The sequence below is a fragment of the Crassostrea angulata genome, chromosome 2, assembly GCF_025612915.1.
Source record: "Crassostrea angulata isolate pt1a10 chromosome 2, ASM2561291v2, whole genome shotgun sequence".
NCBI lineage: Eukaryota > Metazoa > Mollusca > Bivalvia > Ostreida > Ostreidae > Magallana > Magallana angulata.
In genome coordinates this window covers 9,293,834-9,314,651 of record NC_069112.1, presented here as the reverse complement: position 1 = coordinate 9,314,651, position 20,818 = coordinate 9,293,834, and the positions used below count along the sequence as shown (strand labels likewise).

The window sequence follows — 20,818 nt, the reverse complement described above, 5'->3', positions numbered from 1 at the left end:
GGAAAGCCTGCTCGGTTCTGCGCACGTGTGAGGGTCAAAATAATGTATGAATCTATTCCACGTATTTCTAAATTAAGTGACCGATAATAATACATTTTAAAATAGCATTAGGGGTACCTTCAACAATTAATGAGTTAATTACGTATGAAGAGGTACATGCCAAAAAAGTAAATTTAAAAAAAATCAAATTCATAGATAACTGTATAATAAAAGAATTGAAAGAACACTAATTCATACTTAATTGTATCAATTAAGGTTCAAATTCACCCATTTTTCAATATATATAATATTAGTATTAACTTTAGTTCAATATATTTGCATTTTTAGCCGGGCTCTGCTGACAACTTCAAATTCAAAAGTTAAAAAACAAACAAAACAGCGTCAAAGTAAAAGCTTCCGCTTTACCAAATAGTTACACACAGAGAGCAACGTTTTGTCAAAAGTTTTGGCATTTTGTTTATTTTCTTTTAATTTCGAGAGAATTGTTTATCTTTTCTAGTTTTCTTATTAATGGCTTGTTTTAAAAACAAGACTATACATTTTGGACACATACAATGCGCATGAATTTCAATAAACTACTTTGCTGCGCGTTGAAGAAATGGGGATTGGCGCTTGTTGCAAAATTCAAGGCAGCAACTGTTGAATTTTTTTCTACAAGACATACATATTTTTTATTAAAGCCGCTTACAAAATTTGGGTGCTCTCGGGCGCTTTGCCGACTTTAAAAGCATGAGGCAGAGAGAAAGACAGGGAGAAAGACAGAGAGAGAGAGAGAGATTTTCAGTCTTTACTACACAATATGCATAAAGACACACCAAAAGAGCCTGGTTTTCAGTACTTTGATTCTCCTATGTCACTAGTTGATATAGTGGATGAAGTAGACCCCCCCCTCCCCCCAAAAAAGAAAAGAAATCGAAAATCAATGCTAAAATGAAATAATTAACAATGAGTTCCGTGTTGCTGCATGTATGAAAGATGTAAACACTGTTAGCCAGTGGTATAAAAAAGTCAAGCTTGAGTCGCTGTTCAGGAATATTTATTATACAGAAAAACAAATTTTGTAATTATACGAGTAACACAGAATAGACACAAATGACAAGACAATTGAACACCGACAATGAAATGAAACAGTAATAAATAGAATGAGCATTAATTCTTACCGGGACAAACAATCCTAATGCTACATGTATAATTATATATACGTTGTATATTTCTATACTCTATGCATCATTCTCACCCGTTCAAGTGCTAGGCGGAGAATGCCAGTGTTGAGTAAGATTTTGGCGGGAGAGAAGAATAAGTCATATGACTCTATTATCCATTCTTGTCATTGTCCATATTAAACATTTTTAACTCTCATACAAAAACACTCACTCTACTCACGTATACCAATCCAACACGTGCGCAAGCGCTGTAATTTAATATATAAATTATATAACTAGTTTCATTTACAATTTCCGAAAATTAAAGCATTGTTATCTTCTCGTCGTCTTAAACGTTGCCATTTCAGGATCACCAAAAAATTGCAAGAATTTCAAAGAAGCAACACTTTGATTTTTTGCAGTATAAAAAAGAGTTTTTGCACAGAATTAGAGTCGCTAAAGGTTGTCAATGGAAAGGCAGTGTATTTTGTGACACCCTGAACTGTTATGAAAGAAAGATAACTGACCGAAATGTTTAATTCGTTGTTTTTTTTTTAAAAGATGCTGATGATGTTAAAATTGCTCTCGGTTATGCATACTATAATAACCAGATATGCAAGAAGCTAATAATAAAAAAAGTTAAGATAAAATGCTTAGATAGTTCCGATTATTATTGTTTAAAACCGTACAATGACTATATCTGATTAATAAACTAATTGAAGTTTATACTGTTTTGTATTATTATGCTTTGATTTTTTTCTATTGCCTTTCATACTATAACTAATTGATTGGAAGCTATTTTTAATGGTTTGTTTTTTTTTAGCAATATGCGATGCTTTTTAAAAATATTTGAAAATTTAAATTAAATAAATGTTGCAAACTTCTAGGTTCTCAACGTTAATGCCTACATTCTTGTTCGATACATTAAAAAGTAAAAAAAAAATCCCCTTTGGGTCTTTAGATATGGGTCATGTGAAATCAATATTGAATTTATGAACAAAAAGGAAAAAAAAAACTTTCGGTGTGAGCAAATTAATTTGCGCCGTGAAAAAAGATTATCTGCAAATTTCTTCATAAGTTTATTTCCGCATATATTTTTTTTTTAATTTGACAACAATGGGCATTAGAATAAATCAAAGTACTGAAGAACTGACGGGAGTTGATTTTGCCGATGTTTATTTATTTTAAAATCAATGATATGTTATTTTGCATGACAAGTACGTGTAGTTTCTAATTTGAATTATGCACATTTTTATAATTTGAACTTTTGGACCTTTTCGACAAATTATCGAGAAACCCCCATATAAACCATGTTAAATAATATTTAATAATATTTAAAGATAAAATTAATTCAATCAAACAATGTATCAGTAATAGAAATATTTCTCGAAAATTGTATGGATCCAAGCAATATTGAACTCTAGTCTCGTTCAACCAAACGCTCGGCTGACACCATAAATCTCCGACAAGCACTTACAGAGACAGCCGAGCGTCGAGTTGAACGAGACTATATTGAACTCTGGCGTAGGAATACATACGACTACAAAACATATTTAAATTGTTCGTACCATTTAAAATCTGACTATTTTCAACGTATTTATAAATAAGTTTACTTGAAAAACAATGCTTTAGCATACATTACATCGAATTTATCAATTATTTTCAAGAACTAAGTCTTGTCAGCAGCAATGATTTGTGCTGAGGTCCAAACACTGTTTCACTTTCGGTTTGTCTGAGTGACTGCATAGGAGAGTTGATTAAAATCAACTCCCAAAAATTGATTTGTGGTTCCTAGAAATTCATCATAACCCTGTATAAATTTGCTAAATTAGGAAAAAAAGATACTGGTAAATCTAATTTACTGCTGTAGATTTAAAAACAACATTGTTTAAATGTCGCTTGTCATGTTTCACCATTATATAGATTTTTTTAAAATGTTTAATTCTTATAAAGCAAAGCCTTCTTTAGGCAGGTTTCTTATTCCACTTCCGTGGAAGTTTCAAATATTGTTGCCAGGTTCATGTGACTACTGTTTGCCAAATAGTTTTGACATTTAGAAATATTTTTTTACCTTACTTCATCCACTCGATTATCATAAAAAATCAATAACATTCATAAAACACATTTTTTTTCTATTCAACCAGAATTACTTTGATAAGTTCTTCATAATATTGATTGAAAAAAATTTCCGTGACTAATAGGCATATTGACATAAAAAGTTTGAAATGTACACATGAGGACTGATAAGATTATTTTATCCGGGTGCATACCTTTAGCGTTTTGCAGTGGGTTGTTAGTGATTCACCAAAGCTATGAATTGTATCTCAATTCTTCTATGTCTGGCTCATTTGTCTGTGACTCATGCCTATAGTAAGTAGCACGACTTTTTTGTTGCCTATATGTATTTAACAGCCGCTTTATAATTAGATTAGATTAGAATTAGATTAGACATATAAAACCTAAGAAAACAAATCAGACAAACATTGCAATCGGGTTTTTTCCAACAATCTCCTACTGTACCCTATATAAAGCATACGCTTAATAATGATGTTGTATCAACTAACGTGCGAGTACCCATCATGCCGAGTACCCATTATTGCCGATTGTTATAAAAACAGCAAGATTTCGGCTATCTATTCGTTGTTTTTAGCTACAAACCAAAATTCAAAAAAAGACAATTTACTTCAAACATTTCGGAACTCACCTTAACAAAGGTAAGCCTATGAAAACGTATCTCAATTGTATCCGTGCGATGACACATGCCACTCATGTTTACCTATGTGTTATGATATTTGACAAATATAAGCAAGATATCATTTCTACTTCACAATATTTAACAAAGAAACCCAAGCGTCTGCTTCCTTGTAAGACGCCATTTTGTTTGCAACCTGAGGCGGATCAAAAATTTATCCACATGCACCTGCGGTGTAGATCAGAGGCGTTGCTATTAACTTTCACACACATTATTTCTTAAACTGGACATACTAATACTTATTTTAAAATAGATTTCAATAAATAAACAATGGATTTCTTTAATTTCTAATCATTTGTCCCGAGATATGTGAAGCACATGTTCCTCCGTTTGTGTGCATGTGGCCACAGGGACATCGATAGAATAATGCTTATAATATGATTGAATTGCGTTTAAGATATAATTTTTATGTTATATTCGTGCATTTTATCTTATATTGTTAAATTATTTTAAAATGTTAACCTTTTTTACCCATTAATTACTGGAAAATAAGAACAAATATAAGCGGCAATAATTGGTACTTGAATTTCTTGTAAATCGAAGGTCATGAACAGGGTTCATTTTTAGAAATAAGTCGATATTGATGAGAATAAAATAAAAATAATTCCTCAAATTAATTAAATGAACAGTGCAGAGATTTGCCTAAACATTTTTACATGACAGCTTACATGAAAAGAGTAATAGAGGAAACTTGTGTATTTTTCGGCAATAGTTGGTATTCGCACGTTATACCATCTCTCTCTCTCTCGTTTTGAAAAAAACAATATTTAGATATTTTTTTTTTGGCCAATTTTTGCATGAAACACAACTACATTAAGTTTAATTCAATCTGACAATGATGGTAAACCTTGGTTTTGAGATAAGAATAAATTATATTTACATTTGCAAATATGCTTCCTTATATGAACCTATAGAATAGCGAAAACGTTCAATTCTGTATGAACATTTTGGTGACGTCACAACGATTATAGCACGCGCTTATCGCTGGTCGCTTGGATTATTGTAAACTTAAAATCTCGGTAATTTTAACAGTTCTGAACGTGTTGTCTTTTCCATACGTAAATATAAGTAATAAACAGCAATGTTTAAAAGTTCACCAGGATAAGAAGTTGGTTGGTACGCGATCAAATCTACTGAGAAGCCCTTCTGGCTTCACGTGACAACTTCATATCCCATTGAACTTTTTAAATTGTTGTTTATTTCTTAAATAAATAGAGGTACAATTCGATTACAGAAGTTTGTGTTATAATGTTCTCCACCCTACTTTGAAGTGTACTGATAATGATACATCAATTGTTGTTTTTTTTAATTTGTGCCCTCATGTAATTTAGCATTTTTTTCAAATTGTTTATTTAAGTTGGTGTAAGATGAACATGTGCACAGCTCTAGGTACATGATATATTTGATTTATGTTTTTTTCTGTACCAAAATACCTAGTTTACAGCAATAATATAACATATAATTGCTAGTAGATGTGAAATTACGCTTTGTCAACAATGCCATCGAAAGAGAGGCCATATATTTTGCAATTTTAGTGTTAATAGTTAACATTCGATATTATTTACTAATAAAATTTTGACTTTATATAGGTTGTAGTTATACTGGCTTCTACGGGACGTATTGTAACATTTCCTGTCCTATCAACTGTATAGACAACACATGCCAGTCAGGAAATGGGAACTGCTATACGTGTAAGACAGGTCGCTATGGGAGTCGCTGCGACAATTATTGCCCAAACCACTGTTACGGGAATACCTGTCACAGAGGGGATGGCACGTGTTCGACATGTAAATCTGGCTTCTATGGGAGTAAATGTGGGGTAACCTGCCCAACCAACTGCAAAAACAACGATTGTGACATGGGGGACGGGACCTGTTTGTCGTGTGATCCTGGCTTTTATGGGAGTCAGTGTAAAATATATTGTCCAACTAACTGCAAAGACAGCGATTGTGACCAAGAACATGGCACCTGTTCTTCGTGTAAACCTGGCTTCTATAAAAATCATTGCGATACTCCATGTCCCACTAACTGTAAAGACAACAGCTGTCACCCTCAACATGGAACATGTACTAAATGCAAACCTGGATGGACGGGAACATATTGCCAAAAAAGTCTGTGTAATCTGTAATCATTTTGCATTGAATTCCAAAATTTAAACCAGATTTGAAGGTATGGTATTAAATATATCCATATTTTTATTTCTGACTACAACAGAATGTGTAGATGGCTGGTTCGGTGAGGAATGTAATCACCAATGTTCAGGACATTGTCGGGACAACATTATCTGTAACTACGTGACCGGTCACTGTGAACGAGGCTGCTCTCTTGGTTGGACAGGATACAGATGTGAGAAAGGTAGCGGTTCTGTCTGTATGATCTTGCTTGAAAATCAATTTGAAACAATTCAAGTGTTAAATGACACTTAAATATCAGAACTTTCAATGTAAATGAACACGAAATGCTTTTTAGCTCACCTGAGCTGAAAGCTCAAGTGAGCTATTCTGATCACATTTTGTCTGTCGTCCGTCTGTCTGTCCGTAAACTTTTCACATTTTCAACATCTTCTCAAGAAATACTGGGCCAATTTCAGCCAAACTTGGCACAATTCATCCTTAGGCAAAGGGGATTCACAGTTGTGAAACTTATGAGATAATTAGAAATTAATGAACAATTTCGAGAAATTTTCAAAAATCTTCGTCTCAAGAACCAGAAAAACAGGAAAGCTGAAACTTGTGCGGAAGCATCCTCAGGTACTGTACATTCCAAGTTGTGAAATTCATGACCCCAAGGGGTAGGGTGGGGACACAATGGGGGCTCAGAGTTTTACATATGAATATATAGAGTAAATCTTTAAAAATCTTCCCTTCGGAAACTAATCAGCCAGAAAAGCTGAAATTTGTGTGGAAGCATTCCCAGGTAGTGTAGATTCCAAGTTGTGAAATTCATGACCCCCAGGGGTAGGGTGGGGCCACAATGGGGACTCGAAATTTTACATAGGAATAAATAGAGTAAATCTTTAAAAAAAACTTCTCAGAAACTAATCAGCCAGTAAAGCTGGAACTTGTGTGGAAGCATCCTCAGGTAGTGTAGATTCCAAGTTGTGAAATTCACGACCCCCAGGGGTAGGGTGGGGCCACAATGGGGGCTCGAAATTTTACATAGGAATATATAGAGTAAATCTTTAAAAAACTTCCTCTCAGAAACTAATCAGCCAGGAAAGCTGAAACTTTTAGGAAGCATCCTCAAGTAGTGTAGATTTAAAGTTGTGAAAATTATGACCCCCAGGGGTAGGGTGGGGCCACAAGGGGGGGGGGGGCGAATTTTTACATAAGAATATATAGAGTAAATCTTTAAAAATCTTCTTCTCAGAAACTAATCAGCCAGGTAAGCTGAAACTTGTGTGGTAGCATCCTCAGGTAGTGTAGATTCAAAGTTGTGAAAATCATGATCCCTGGGGGTAGGGTGAGGCTACAATTGGGGGGGGGATGTTGTGTTAGGAATATATAGAGTAAATCTTTAAAAATCTTCTTCTCAGAAACTAATTAGCCCGATGATTCTTTATAATTGTTAGGACTTTGGCGTCAGGACAATTCTTCGGCCTCACAAGAAGGTTCAGAGTTTGATGTAGCTTTATATCCCATATATAAACACTTGTTCAGGATCTTTTTGAGAACTGCAATACTCAACATGTGATATGACTATAAAATCATCCTGTTAGAAAAGGGACTAATGATTATAAACATAAGAATATCCAGAGGGAAAAATGGATTTTATTTATACAGGATCTACATGTATTATTGTACATTGTTCAGATTGTTTGTATTATGACTCCATTAAGCTGATTTTATCATACCTATTGTTCCTCAGGTAAGCGATGTGGCCCATGGGCCTCTTGTTTGGATTAATGACAGGTAAAACAAATCAAAAATATATTTAAAAGAATGCGAGGACGGTACCTTTGGTTATGAATGTATCAACAAGTGCAGCGGCCATTGTTTGGATGATTCCCCATGTAACAAAACGACTGGTGATTGTGATGGAGGGTGCATTCCAGGGTACATTAATAGTGACTGCGGCACAGGTTAGTGATTACAACTTTTTTTTTAACAAGTCAATATAAAACAAAAATATATTTCTAAACATGATGGACACAAATTATAATATAATACATGTAAATATGTTTGATTTATAAAAGTTCTTTGGCTGGCACAAGTGAACGATGTCACAAGTTATCTGTCGCACAAGGTACAAACAGATTTAAATATGAATTTTAAACGTAAGGAGGGTCGCAAACTGGTTTTACTTTTAGATTGATATTTTTAGATTAGCTCAAACATCGCCTTAATTTCTATCAAGAATTTTGATGGTGTTATACAGTCAATTAAAGCAGATATTTTACAATATACACGATAGCAGAGCATAACATTTAAAACCCATGGCACAGCATTGGAATCTCATATTATAACATTTAAGTCCCATACTTTAGCAAAAAAAACATAGATTCCCATTCGTCATAGCACACTAAAGCATAGCATGCGACCTGATTTTAACTCAATTTCAAATGTTTTTATTTCAAACAATAAATGTTCACATTTCACATCAGTGGTACATTTTTACTTATCATTCTGTTTCTAAATGTAAAACTCTCCAGTAAAGGAGGCGTTTTTGTTCATTTCTTACAGCATACAATATCATTGTAGCAAACTATACCATATCATTAAGCCCTTCATTTTAATTTCTTATAGCATAACATAGAAATCTCATAGCTCTGCATTAAAATTTCGTAGCATGTCATTAAAATCGGATACCATGGCGACGCGAAAATTGCAAAGATATGCATGAAATGGTTGTAATAGTTTTGCATTTATTCATATATTTTCTTTTAAATACACGTCATTTTCTTTGAAAGAAAAAACATTCATTATTTATGAATTTAATGTGTTATCCCTTTACTTAGAGTGTTCAACCGGATATTTTGGAATGAACTGTAGCGAGAATTGTAGCGGCCATTGTGTTAACAATGAATCATGTGACCACGTCACTGGGATGTGTTTTAATGGTTGTCAGGACGGGTACATTGGAGCACTTTGTGATAACAGTGAGACATTCAATACATTTACATTTTCCACCTATTCTTAAGAAATACATCGATTTGAGGAAGACAATATCTTTTTTCTTTTAGTTTGTATTTTAATTATCACAATTTTTTCCTACACATATTGCAGTATGCAAAAAAGGATATTACGGCAAAAACTGTTCTCTTGTTTGTTCTCCTAATTGTAAGACGTGTCGACACACGGACGGATTGTGTTCTTGCAAGGCAGGATGGATGGGTCCAAATTGTACTACAGGTAATATAAATTACACAGTGCAAGGGCCATAACGTTGTGTCTACATGGATCTGTCCCTTTGTGTCTGCCCGCATGCTAATGATTTTTATGAAATGTGAATATTCTTTGCACTCGAAATGGTTTAAGATGATTTTTTTTCAGAGTGTGTTTGGTCGTTCGGAGAGAATTGCCAGTATCCATGTGGTGGATACTGTATCGATCAGAGATGTGACAGATTCAACGGCAGCTGTCTGTATGGAAACTGTACACTAGGTAATGCATTTTATGCTAATCTGTTAATCCAGTTTGTAAAAAATAATTGTTTAAAAATGTTCTGTTGAAAATTGTACTGTAAGTAATGCATTTAATTTGATTCAAATTTGTGATAAAATAAAAGTTTCATATTACTCGTTTGGTAAGTGTTCAGTTGGTATTTTTCCCCTTCAGATGTACTACATTTATTGTGTGACCTGTAAAGACGTCTAAAAACCCTTACCAGTTTATTGTATTTACTGTTCAACACAGGTACTCAACAGAATGACGATTCGAAACATATAACACCAGTAACCATAGTTTTTATTGTTGGACTCTCGGCCTCAGTCATTGTAAACATTGTTGCCATTGGTTCCTTTCTGTTAGAATTGAGGTACACATAGTAACAGGTTACCATGTACTTGACAACAGAGTGTTCACTTCAGTATTTTGTTTTCTTTTACTCATAAATGAATTGACTTAAGATATGGATATTAAATTAAGGATCCATTCAAAGTATATGGAAAACAGAAACTGTCAATGTTGTGACTCTGCTGGTTCAACCTGCACATCGAAGAACGAATCACTACAGAAAGTCTACTCTACACTAACATTTGTCTTTTGTCAAGTCTTTTGAAAAAAAAATTCAGCGGTATCAGTGTTTACTTGCATTGCACTTTTGTTGTTTTAACTATTTATATTTTTGTTATAAAATTTAAAAAAAAAATGAACATTGTTATTTACCTATATTGAAAAGATTATTGACTTAATGAAAACCTTTTTTTTCTTGCAACAAGGACATTTTTTTGTTCTGAATACTTAATATGGGATCAAATAATAAATCTTTAGAATTTTTCTCAATACATGTTGGTCGTCAATTAAAAAAAATCAAAATTGAAGAAAAAATATTGCATTGATTTATTGAAATAGTTAAAAAAATTGGAATTAATCTTTTTTTCTTAAATATTGTACTCATTGCAAAAAAGCAGTTTTGGAAAATATATCTTTTTTTTTAGATAGATGGCAATTTCTTCTTTGTGACACTATAAGTCAAACACATTCTCCTGTGTATTTCTTAACTCAGATGTTTTATTAAAAAAAAGCTACAGACTATGTTAATTAAGTGATGATTGTGAACTTTATATTGTTAGAATGATAATAAAAAAATACTTGATAAATGTTCAGGATTAAAGTTACCATGACATTTTACGATACTATTCTTTTTGTTAAAAAATGTCCTTCTCCGGACCACCAAGGTGTATTAAGTCGGTGTTTCCCCCTGATATTCGCGGTGCTAGGCAGATTGACTCCCCCTTGATATAAAAACCAGTCTGCCGTATGTAAACTCCTGCATATACTGGGTGTAAACTCCTTGCATATACCGGTACCCGACTTAAGCTGGTTAGACTGAGAAGTAGAAGTGCCTTGTGACACACCGACAAAAGCAACGATCACAGCAGGGCTTGAACCAGCGACCTTTGGAAACTAGCCTAACGCTTATGATCACTGGGCCATGCGCTCTACTAATACTTCTTTCTGCTTTGGTAACGCTTGGGTTACGCTAACATTACACAAACTATACACATTACTTTTGATCCTTATTTTTTTAAGGACTGTTCCATCTGTCTCTCTGCATGACGCATACTTAAATATTATTTGGCTTCCAGGCATCTATTTATTTATTTATTTCTTCCGATTTTAACTAGCCATTTTTCATTTAGTGACCTAATATAACCTCGATTGTTGCATGTTGTTGATCAAAAAAATTTAAAAAAAATGTTTAAAGTTGTTATTATTGATCAGTAATCATAAGTCCACAAGTGGATTACTGTAAATGTCTTTAATTCCACGTATCTAAAATTTCACGATTTCATGTGTAAGTGCATTTAAATCGCGGTGTTTTTAATTTCAGGGATAATCGATTTCTTATCCTAGAAGAGTAAATCCTGATTGTAAAATAATATGATGAGTGATAAATCTGCATCATGTAATTTACATTATTTTCTTTTGAATAACGTAAAATCAAAGCCTTATTTACGTTAAGTGCTATGATAATAATAAAACATGCTTGTGTCGAATGTAATAAGCACAGGTGTAAAATGCGCATTTGATATTTTGGGCATGAAAACTAGATGGAAAACGTACATGTAATCTGTTTGAAAGAAGTACACCTTATAATCAATCAATCTGCTCAAAATGAATGCCGATCGCAAACAACGTCATGGTTGTACAGGAGTCTTTGCCCTAGGGAGTTGTCCAAGATAATAAGTGACAATGAGAAACCCTTGTTCACAATGGCTTTGACAGGGCCGCAGAGATAAAGGTGAAACAAAAATTCCGATATAAACATTTGTTTAATTACGATATTGATTGTATAAAATTAACGTAATACTGATGCTTGCTATTTTAACGAATTTTAAATATACTAGGATTACGATAAACAAGTGGTAACTTTGGCTCCGCTCAAGTACACATGCATCTGTAATGGCGGCCTACACGGAGATGGTGAATGCACAGCTCAGTGTTTGTGGTGGCTTAATGTTCACGGAAAATTGTCTGACCGTGAACATAGTGAAATTAAGAACACCCTAATGTTTTCTACGTCTACAGTATATAGGACTCATTAAGGTTATACCATTTTGGTCGTTAAAGAATGCATGCCCCATGAACAGACTTACTAATTCTGGGGGACAAACATAACATTTATGAAAATCAGGAAGCATTCTTATCGACGACACTAGAAAAGAGAATAGTCAAATACCGTCACTGAGAATATTTCCCTACAGGAACTGTAACACAACGGTCCTGTCATTCTTCAGGCCACTGAGATTGTTTTCCATGAGAAATTGTTACTTATTGGTCTTGCTTTTATTCAGGAAGTGCATGTTAAGCCAGAGGAAGTTATTACGTCTTCTCATTATGTTTGTTTAGAAACACTCTTGGTGTACTCTTCTAATACTGGATAAATTTAAAAACAGGAATCAATGTGGTAAAATGGGAATAACAAGAATTTTATAATTAAATACAGATTGCAAATGGAATTGTTGAATTCAAATAGACCTTCAGTAGTTATCGTAATTATTAGTTTCAACCTGTAGCAAAATGGAAACATTCAGATTGGTATTAAATAATCAAATACTACATGTATTAGAAGTGTATGTACCGCAATTGTTATTGAACGATGATCTAATCAATCCTAGCTCACAGAGTGGGGGGTCTACGATTCACAGAGCGTTCTTTAATTTATCATGCTGCACGGAGTTTGTAACCGGACCCGTGACAAGCACATTAATTCTAATTTTCATGAAAGGAGTTTAAAACTGTCTACATTCCCTTCCCGTTCTATTTTATTAAATTGGTAAGACAACGATAAACCAACGTACATATCAGCATATAGCTGTTAGAATCCTAAACAGGTTCATTTTTTTCACTTAAACGAATCATGTTTTTTTATGAAAAAGTCCCCATTCATCCCCCCCCCCCCAAAAAAAAAAACCACGTTGTTGAAAATGCGATCTGATTATAAGGATGAAACAAATGTTATTTTTACCCATTGCAGCTCGTGAGCTGTCCGATAAGTAATTCATATTATCAAAGCTTAGTACTGTCCTTTCTCATATTTTTCATTTTATCTAATAAAATATACAACATGAAATTATCCTTCTTCCCGGAATGTCCGTAAGGATTTTACCGGCAACGTCCAGTCCAGAAAGGTTTAGGACGATTACCGACAATAAAATTAACACCACCAATAATGACCACTGTACAACTCGATCAACACTCGGCTGTACTATAACCCGATCAACACTCGGCTGTACTATAACCCGATCAACACTCGGCTGTACTATAACCCGATCAACACTCGAGTAGTAGCTCTCAATTTGGTAAAAGTAACCGAGCAAAGTCCAATCAGCGTTTCAACATTTATTCAGGATCTGACAGTAATTTTGATACAGATCGGTAAAATCGGGACGGCTGTCCGATTCCGACTAATGTACAAAAGAATTTAAACAGATTGTAAAACAAAAATTATGTAACATGTGTAAAACGATAAATGAATAATAGCTCAGACCATGACACCTGAGTTAATCCTAAAGTAAATTACTTAGTCAATTAATTCCCTTTTAAGTATATAATGCCTGTAAATGCTTTTAGCAAAATAAAGATGACAGGTGAGGAAATTCAATTATCTAAAACTCTAAGACATTTGACGTTTTTACTATCATAAACGTAGATAAACGAGTAAATGAGATTAACCAACATTTGAACCTAACAAAAGCTTTTTCCAAACAATAAGCCATATTCAAACCCTGAGAAAGTATTTTGATTAAAATCGCGCTAAAATTTAGAAGAAAAACAAAATAAACAGAAGTAAAATCTTTGACACGATAATCTGTCCTTTACACAAATTTAGATTATTGTTAATCAATATGTGTACATGACAATACTCTATACAGGGTCGGAAGTCTTGGTTACAATCGGATGTAAGTTAAGTAAGTCTCCAACTTTGGTTATAAAAAATTAACGTTTTTGAATTTTTAATGACTGAATATCCAACAGCAAATTCCAAACAGATGTTTATTGATTTCATGAGGATTCACTACATGTACATTTGATTGTCGAACAAATTTATTAGGTCGTTCCATTCTCATGAATGTGTTGTACTTAACTCCCTTCAATTTGTCATTTTCTTAACGACTTTTTTTTTAACAAGCTCTTCCAATTTGTGCACATGACAAAGAAGAACGATGGAGCTGATTGGAGGATACTATATAGACTTTGTCCAATTTTCTGAGAGTCTGTGCTTATTTTTCTGCAAGTTAAACATATTGAATTTGCCTGTCTTCGAACTTTTTTTTACTCCCCTACCGGATTTCACCGGAGGGTACTATAGCTTTCCTCTGCGTCCGTCTGTCCGTACGTCCGTCCGTCTGTCTGTCCCACTTCAGTTTTCCACACTTTTTTTCTTGATGCGTTTGAGGAATAATATGACATTTGCTGAACAGCTTCAAAATGTTAAACTACAGATCAAATTTACACTTTTGTAGCGTGTGGATGACATATTTTCGAGAAAATTAATTGTCTATATTCCAATTTTTTAATGTTCGAGTTCGTTGTCGGATTCAGTGTGCACTGAATAAACGAGAAAAGTATGTAGTCAGTAATAATATCGTGCATTACTTGGACCATTCCTTGTATTGTTTCTAACAAACAAATAAGTTCTGTAAAATAGTGTCAAGCATTGTGTTGCAAATGTAATCGACAGGGTTTTTTGAATTATTACAATCGGGTTGTTATCGGGTTGGTCTGTTGATTCGGGGTACAGAAGACGGTAAGAAATGATATTCTGCATAACAGTACATTGTTTTCACAAATTTCTACAAACAGGTAGGGAACGTGTATTGTTTATGCAATACTCTCAGAATGCTTGTTAATTTTGCATGGTATTTGTTATTATTATAACCTTTTTAACAATCAATTCTGCTATTTAAGGAGATAGACGGAATGTTATTGTGTAAAGATTATATTGATTCTGCAACAAACAGTGAAAACCCGATACAAAACGTCTTAGTTTATAGGTACGTGTGCACAATGAAAGCCAAAAGTCGTACATTATTATTTACAACCCCCAAATTTCCCCCAGGAGTCAAAACACACACATTCTGTAGTTAAATGATCTTATTTGCAGGAAGCAATTTCTAGTAATGTTTATTAATGTTATCTTAATTCTTCCTTGAACAGAAAACTCTATGGAGGCATACACTGTGAAAATAAAATTTTATCAGAGAGAAGGACATAGGAAAATTGCAATTATGTCATTCTATTTTCTATTTGGAAACGTTAGCTATAGCATTATCATATGGTAAGTAAATGATATGCGTTTTACAAATTTGATGCATTGTATTTTAAAACAAGTATTTTATATTAAATTAATGTGCATAAAATATAACATCTATAAAAGGAAAAGAAAATTACAGCATGAAAACGTAATTTTCATGGATCTTAATAGATTATTGCACATCCGTCAATTTTAAATATTATTACAAAACCTTTACTTAAATTATATTATTCTTATTGAATAGTAATCAAACTTGTTTTTTCAACTAGCATTTATCATAGTTATATGCACATATATAAAATATTTACTGAATTGAATCGGTCCTTAATTTTTTCGAATGAAATTTTCTGTAAAAAGGACTTTATTCTGCTGTGGTGCACAATTGATGTTATAAATGTATTTCTGATTAATTTTTTCTTTAAAGATCGTACGCAGTTAGACTTCCTTCTCGGTTGTTTCTTCAGTAAAAAGAAACTATCCAGTTTTCTTGTCTGTTATTTTTTATATCAAAAGTCTCCTGTAAATTCGTAATATTAGTTCTTAATTCTTACATAGATAAATGATAAATGTACATATTAATTTCTAAAAAATGACCTCGACAAAAAAACAACAAACAAACAATATATAACTGAACCTCTACAGTGACCGTCTCGTTTAGATAATATATCCTACAGAAAGATCGCCACGCAATCGCATACATATCAAAGCAACGATTATGACGCTAGTAAAGCTGTTGACGGCAACATAGCAACATGTATGAGGACGCTAGATATAGGACGTACCTCTCCTCAAAAAACGGTGTGGTGGAAGGGGGATCTTAGTGAACTGTACACGATTAACAGTATCAATATACTGTTCAGGGCGTATAATGGTTACGGTATAAAGTTTGTTTAACTTTAAGACATGTTCGACAGCATTATATTTGTGAAACAGATAGATTGTATCGCTCGTTAAATGACAAACGTAACTTCATCTTTCGCACTATTTAAATCTTTAAGTTTTACAATCTTGCCTTTTATTAGAATATGCATTGTTTGGTTTTTAGTTTATGTTCGATGAATGTACACCTTTGGTGTATGAACATACAACACTCAAACGTTTTATTTGCTTAATGCGTTGTCTAAATCATTTCTTTAATATAGAGGACAGACAGCGAGGTCGTTTAGCAGGATTCTCTCTATATGTGTCAAACAGCAGTTTATCAACCAATACTGATATAAAGAGTACCACTATGTGTTACATGGACGGACCTCACTTACCGGTCATCAACTTCACCAGAACATGTATTAAAGAAGGACGTTATGTCATATTTTATAATGAAAGACTTAAGTGACTTACCCTGAAGGTTACGAAATATCTAACGATTTTACGGAACTGTGTGAAGTAATCGTAAAAGGTATTGCATTACACTTCAACCAATATATATATTTTTGTTGCGTCATTATGTTCAATCATGAGTCCGAGTAGGTCAGTTGTTTTTCAAAAATCATATTCATCTTATCTAACGTCATAATTATTCATTATAATAACTAAACAACCTTTCATTTTAACTTTATTGAATTAGTTTAGCTTAATTGAAATGTTCTGAGTTTTCACCATCTAAAAGTTGCCTATGGTATAAACTGTGACATTCTAGCCTACCATTAAAATGGAAAAAGTACCACAAAGAGATAACATTTCACTGAACTCAAATTGGCCAAAGAGAAGCGTTCTCGTGATGTTCATATCAATGGAATAAAAACTTTTTAATTTTTTTCTGTTCTGTTTGAGTCTGTGTCAAATTCTCTGTCAAGTGTTACACTTGCTTTTCGTTACATGTAGGGCGCAATACTACCTGTATATATGGAAGTAACTGTGACATCCCATGTCCTGTTTCCTGTAAAGACAACATTTGCCAAGAACAGAATGGAAGTTCTTTTGACTGTAAACCGGGATGGGTGGGATTTTTTTGTAACACAAGTATAAGCACTGGAACTATATGGAAACCTTGCTGAAACTTGAAGTTGAAGTTTCATGTATAGTTTCCGCAGTGCGGAAACCATTATATCGATTCAGCAAGTATCCGTTAGATTTCAGTCAGCAGAAAAATTAGTCTAAGATTCCTGATAGTTTCCGCAATGCGGAAACTAAATTTGAATCGTGTGAATAGTTGTGTAAATTATTATGGAAATATCAATCAGTTTCAGAACATTTCCGCTAGGTTTCAGTATGCTGAAACTTTAAGTTAAGATTCCTGATGGTTTCCGCAATGCGGAAACTAAATTTGAATCATGTGAAAAGTTGTGTAAATTATTGTGGAAATATCAATCAGTTTCAGAACATTTCCGCTAGGTTTCAGTATGCTGAAACTTTAAGTTAAGATTCCAAATGGTTTACGCATTGCTGAAACTATTACTAAAATTGATTTGAGTTTAAAAAGTGATATCATTTATTTTCAACAGGTTTAAGTTTAATTCTAGCCTAATGATAATGAATCCGTACATACTGAAATGTATAGTAAGGCTTTCAGCGTGACTGAAACTATATGTATACATGTAACTATTTTCGAATGTGGCAAATAAGGCGATTAAGAACCTTACTAAGTAATTAATTGAATTTGAAAAGAAAAAATGATGTCTGGTCTTGTTTAATGCATATGATGAAATCATTAATCTTAGGTACTCGGGCACGTGTATACATGTGTATACATTCTTTGTCAAGGTGACCTCCTCTGTGATTTTCCTGTATATTCTGTGTGGATTGCAGGGTTTTTTTTTCTGTCAGGAGTGAACAAAAGACTGTTACATAACATATACACAGTACGAAGCGTGAGTTTATAACTGGAGCCCGGCGGGAATTTTTTTTTTTCAATTTGTGTGTACCTGAGTTAGTAAAACTGATAAGTAAATTATAATTATTTAGTAAAATGAATTAATATACCTATTTTGTAAGACTCCTTCTTAAATCATTTAGTTATCATTTGAATGAACCTTGAGGTACAGTAACTAATAAACCAAACAAATTAAGGTAAAGTCGTTGTAAATTTTTACAAATCGTACCAAATATATTCGTACAACCTGAAGTTTAGAGCTAATTCATTTCTTTTTTAATACCACGCCAACACATGTACACAGGAATTTTTTTTTTTAATTCTACAGTTGATAATAGACAAGTAAAACCCACTTGGAGTTTGAGTCTAATATAATAATTGTTTAATTATTAACATGCATTTCAGACTTTACTACATGTATGACTGTATCATGATTCACTGGCGTCGGAAGCAATTGAAAGTGGGGGGGGGGGGGGGGGGTTAGACTAATCCTCAGAAATATTGAGAAAAAAACCCGAATTCCCAAAATCATGAAAATCTTAATCCGGGGGGGGGGGGGGGGGGGGTATACCTATACTATGTACTTCCGAAAATAAAATAAATTTCCCTACCCAAATTTTTCCCCCAATATCATGAAATTCTTAATCCGTGTCGGGGGGGGGGGGGGGGGGCTAGTATGCCTATTTACTCCAACTTCTCAATCTTTCAAGGTAAATTTAGGAACAATTACATTTCCGGCGAGAAAAAGTAGGGGGGGGGGGCTATATGCCTATTGGTTAAGTCTAACTTTGCACTAAGCCCCCCCCCCCCCCTCCCTTTGCCCCCCCCCCCCCCCCCCCCCCCCCCCCCCCCCCCACCCCCCCCCCCCCCGGTTCGACGCCTATGTGATTCGTGCATTTCTATACTTTGTATTTACTTTCTGTACTGTAAACTCAAATATTGATACATGTTTATGAAACCATGCACATGTTTTCTGTTATAAGATATAATAAGCATTATTTATAATTTTACTGAAGTTATACGTTATATTACAAAATCAGTTTGAAATCCAGCACTAGCCATGTGGTGCACGTGATTTTAATCCCATTTTTAAAATTTGATTATACATTCGTATGGGTGCTGGTCACTTCGCACCAGAGCCAAAGCGCCCCATGCACGAGCGCCCCAAATATTTTTTGGAACGCCCCAAGTACAATTCACGAGCGCCCCAAGTGTATGTCACAAGCGCCCCAAATCTTGTTTTTTTATGATTGATTTTTTTCACGTGTATGTCACGAGCGCCCCAAATGTTGTTTTTTTTAATGATTATTTTTTTTTCACGTGTATGTCACAAACGCCCCAAATTTTTTTTTTCATGATTAAATCTTTTCACGTTTGAGCGCCCAAAAGTAATAATTGGAATGTTATGAGCAACCCAAATTTCCCAATGCTCCGAATGATAAATCATGTTATTGTTTTGTTTTTTTGTTTTTTGCTTTTTACGAGCGCCCCAAAATAAGTTTCGTTATAAAATATTATGAATGTAAAATGACTTTTTTTCAAGTGCTACAGAAATTGCTATTCTTGCTTCTTATTTTTTTTTTTGGGGGGGGGGGGGGAAGTTTCGATGTAGTTTGCGAGTCATAAGCTATTAATGTTATTTTTTTTTTATTTCTTCCAAATAAGTTTTGCTATACAAAAATAAAAAAATGCTGATGTAAAGCGATGACAAATATTTCCGTAAACTGATTTTTATACAAAGATCAAAGCATGAGCACCGAAATTGATATTCATCAATCAATATCAATCAAACAATATGGCAATTATCTACCCAATTGACTGTCTCCTAATTACCTTCCAACCCCCCCGCCCCCCCCCCCCCCCCCCCCCCCCCCCGTTACGTCACATATCGTCCATCCAGGATGTTGGGTGTTATTCCCTCGTTGACATTCGCACGATGGAGAAGTGTTTTCTTTGCAAGAAAAGAATATTTAGCGGTGCCGGACATCACATCGAAAGACAACTCGCCGAATGCGACAACTCATCGAAAGTCAACTAATCGAAAAATTATCCAAGACGTAAGGTGTAATGATACAACAAGATTCTATGCAGAAAGACATAATCAGAAAAATCATTTTGGGGCGCTCGTGCAATTTATCCAAGACGTATGATTTCCTAATCATAAGATAGTTTTCTTACAAATCGTAGGCAACTTCAGAGCACGCTCGTAAAAAAATCCAACAAGAATCTATGCAGAAAGACATAATCAGAAAATCATTTTGGGGCGCTCGTGAAAACGATCCCAATTTTAGTACAAAATTAGAAAATCCAATTTTGGGGCGCTCGGGCAAATTATTCAAGACGTAAGGTGTAATGATACAACAAGTTTCTATGCAGAAAGACATAATCAGGAAAATCAGTTTGGGGCGCTCGTGAAAACGATCCCGATTTTAGTACAATATTGGAAAATCCAATTTTGGGGCGCTCTGGCAAATTATTCAAGACGTAAGGTGTAATGACAATTTTACTTTGGGGCGCTCGTGAATACATTTGGGGCGCTCGTGAAACGTAATTAGGGCGCTCCAAAAAAAAAATTGGGGCGCCCGTGCATGGGGCGCTCTGGCTTTGGGGCGATACGACAGTACCCATACGAACATTTGATGTAGAAAGTATACTAAATAATTAAAATTATATTTTGTTTATATATCAGTCCGA

The 20,818-nt window shown here is 34.1% G+C and overlaps 1 protein-coding gene and 1 pseudogene across 2 annotated transcripts; both read left to right on the top strand.

Annotated features, from left to right (window-relative positions):
- The first annotated feature begins 3,418 nt into the window (after positions 1-3,418).
- LOC128172989 (multiple epidermal growth factor-like domains protein 6) lies at positions 3,419-10,219 on the top strand. 2 transcript variants are annotated; one of them, XM_052838737.1, is made up of 9 exons: positions 3,419-3,512; positions 5,484-6,005; positions 6,109-6,249; positions 7,835-7,975; positions 8,852-8,992; positions 9,120-9,245; positions 9,387-9,497; positions 9,750-9,870; positions 9,981-10,219. In XM_052838737.1, the coding sequence occupies exons 1-9, from the start codon at positions 3,455-3,457 to the stop codon at positions 10,111-10,113; spliced, it is 1,494 nt and encodes a 497-aa protein (XP_052694697.1). In that variant the 5' UTR covers positions 3,419-3,454; the 3' UTR covers positions 10,114-10,219. The 2 variants fall into 2 exon arrangements, with proteins under 2 accessions (XP_052694697.1, XP_052694698.1); XM_052838738.1 differs by having other exon boundaries at positions 9,750-9,886; positions 9,981-10,070.
- Positions 10,220-13,641: 3,422 nt separating this feature from the next.
- The window catches only part of LOC128173868 (multiple epidermal growth factor-like domains protein 10), a 110,136-nt pseudogene continuing 102,959 nt past the window's right edge, over positions 13,642-20,818 (top strand).

Bases quoted from the DNA above. Each gene is read 5' to 3' on its own strand.
- LOC128172989 (XM_052838737.1), top strand. From the start codon at position 3,455: ATGAATTGTATCTCAATTCTTCTATGTCTGGCTCATTTGTCTGTGACT. The intron at 3,513-5,483 runs GTAAGTAGCACG...GACTTTATATAG, and splicing joins GTCTGTGACTCATGCCTATA to GTTGTAGTTATACTGGCTTC. The intron at 8,993-9,119 runs GTGAGACATTCA...CACATATTGCAG, and splicing joins TGGAGCACTTTGTGATAACA to TATGCAAAAAAGGATATTAC.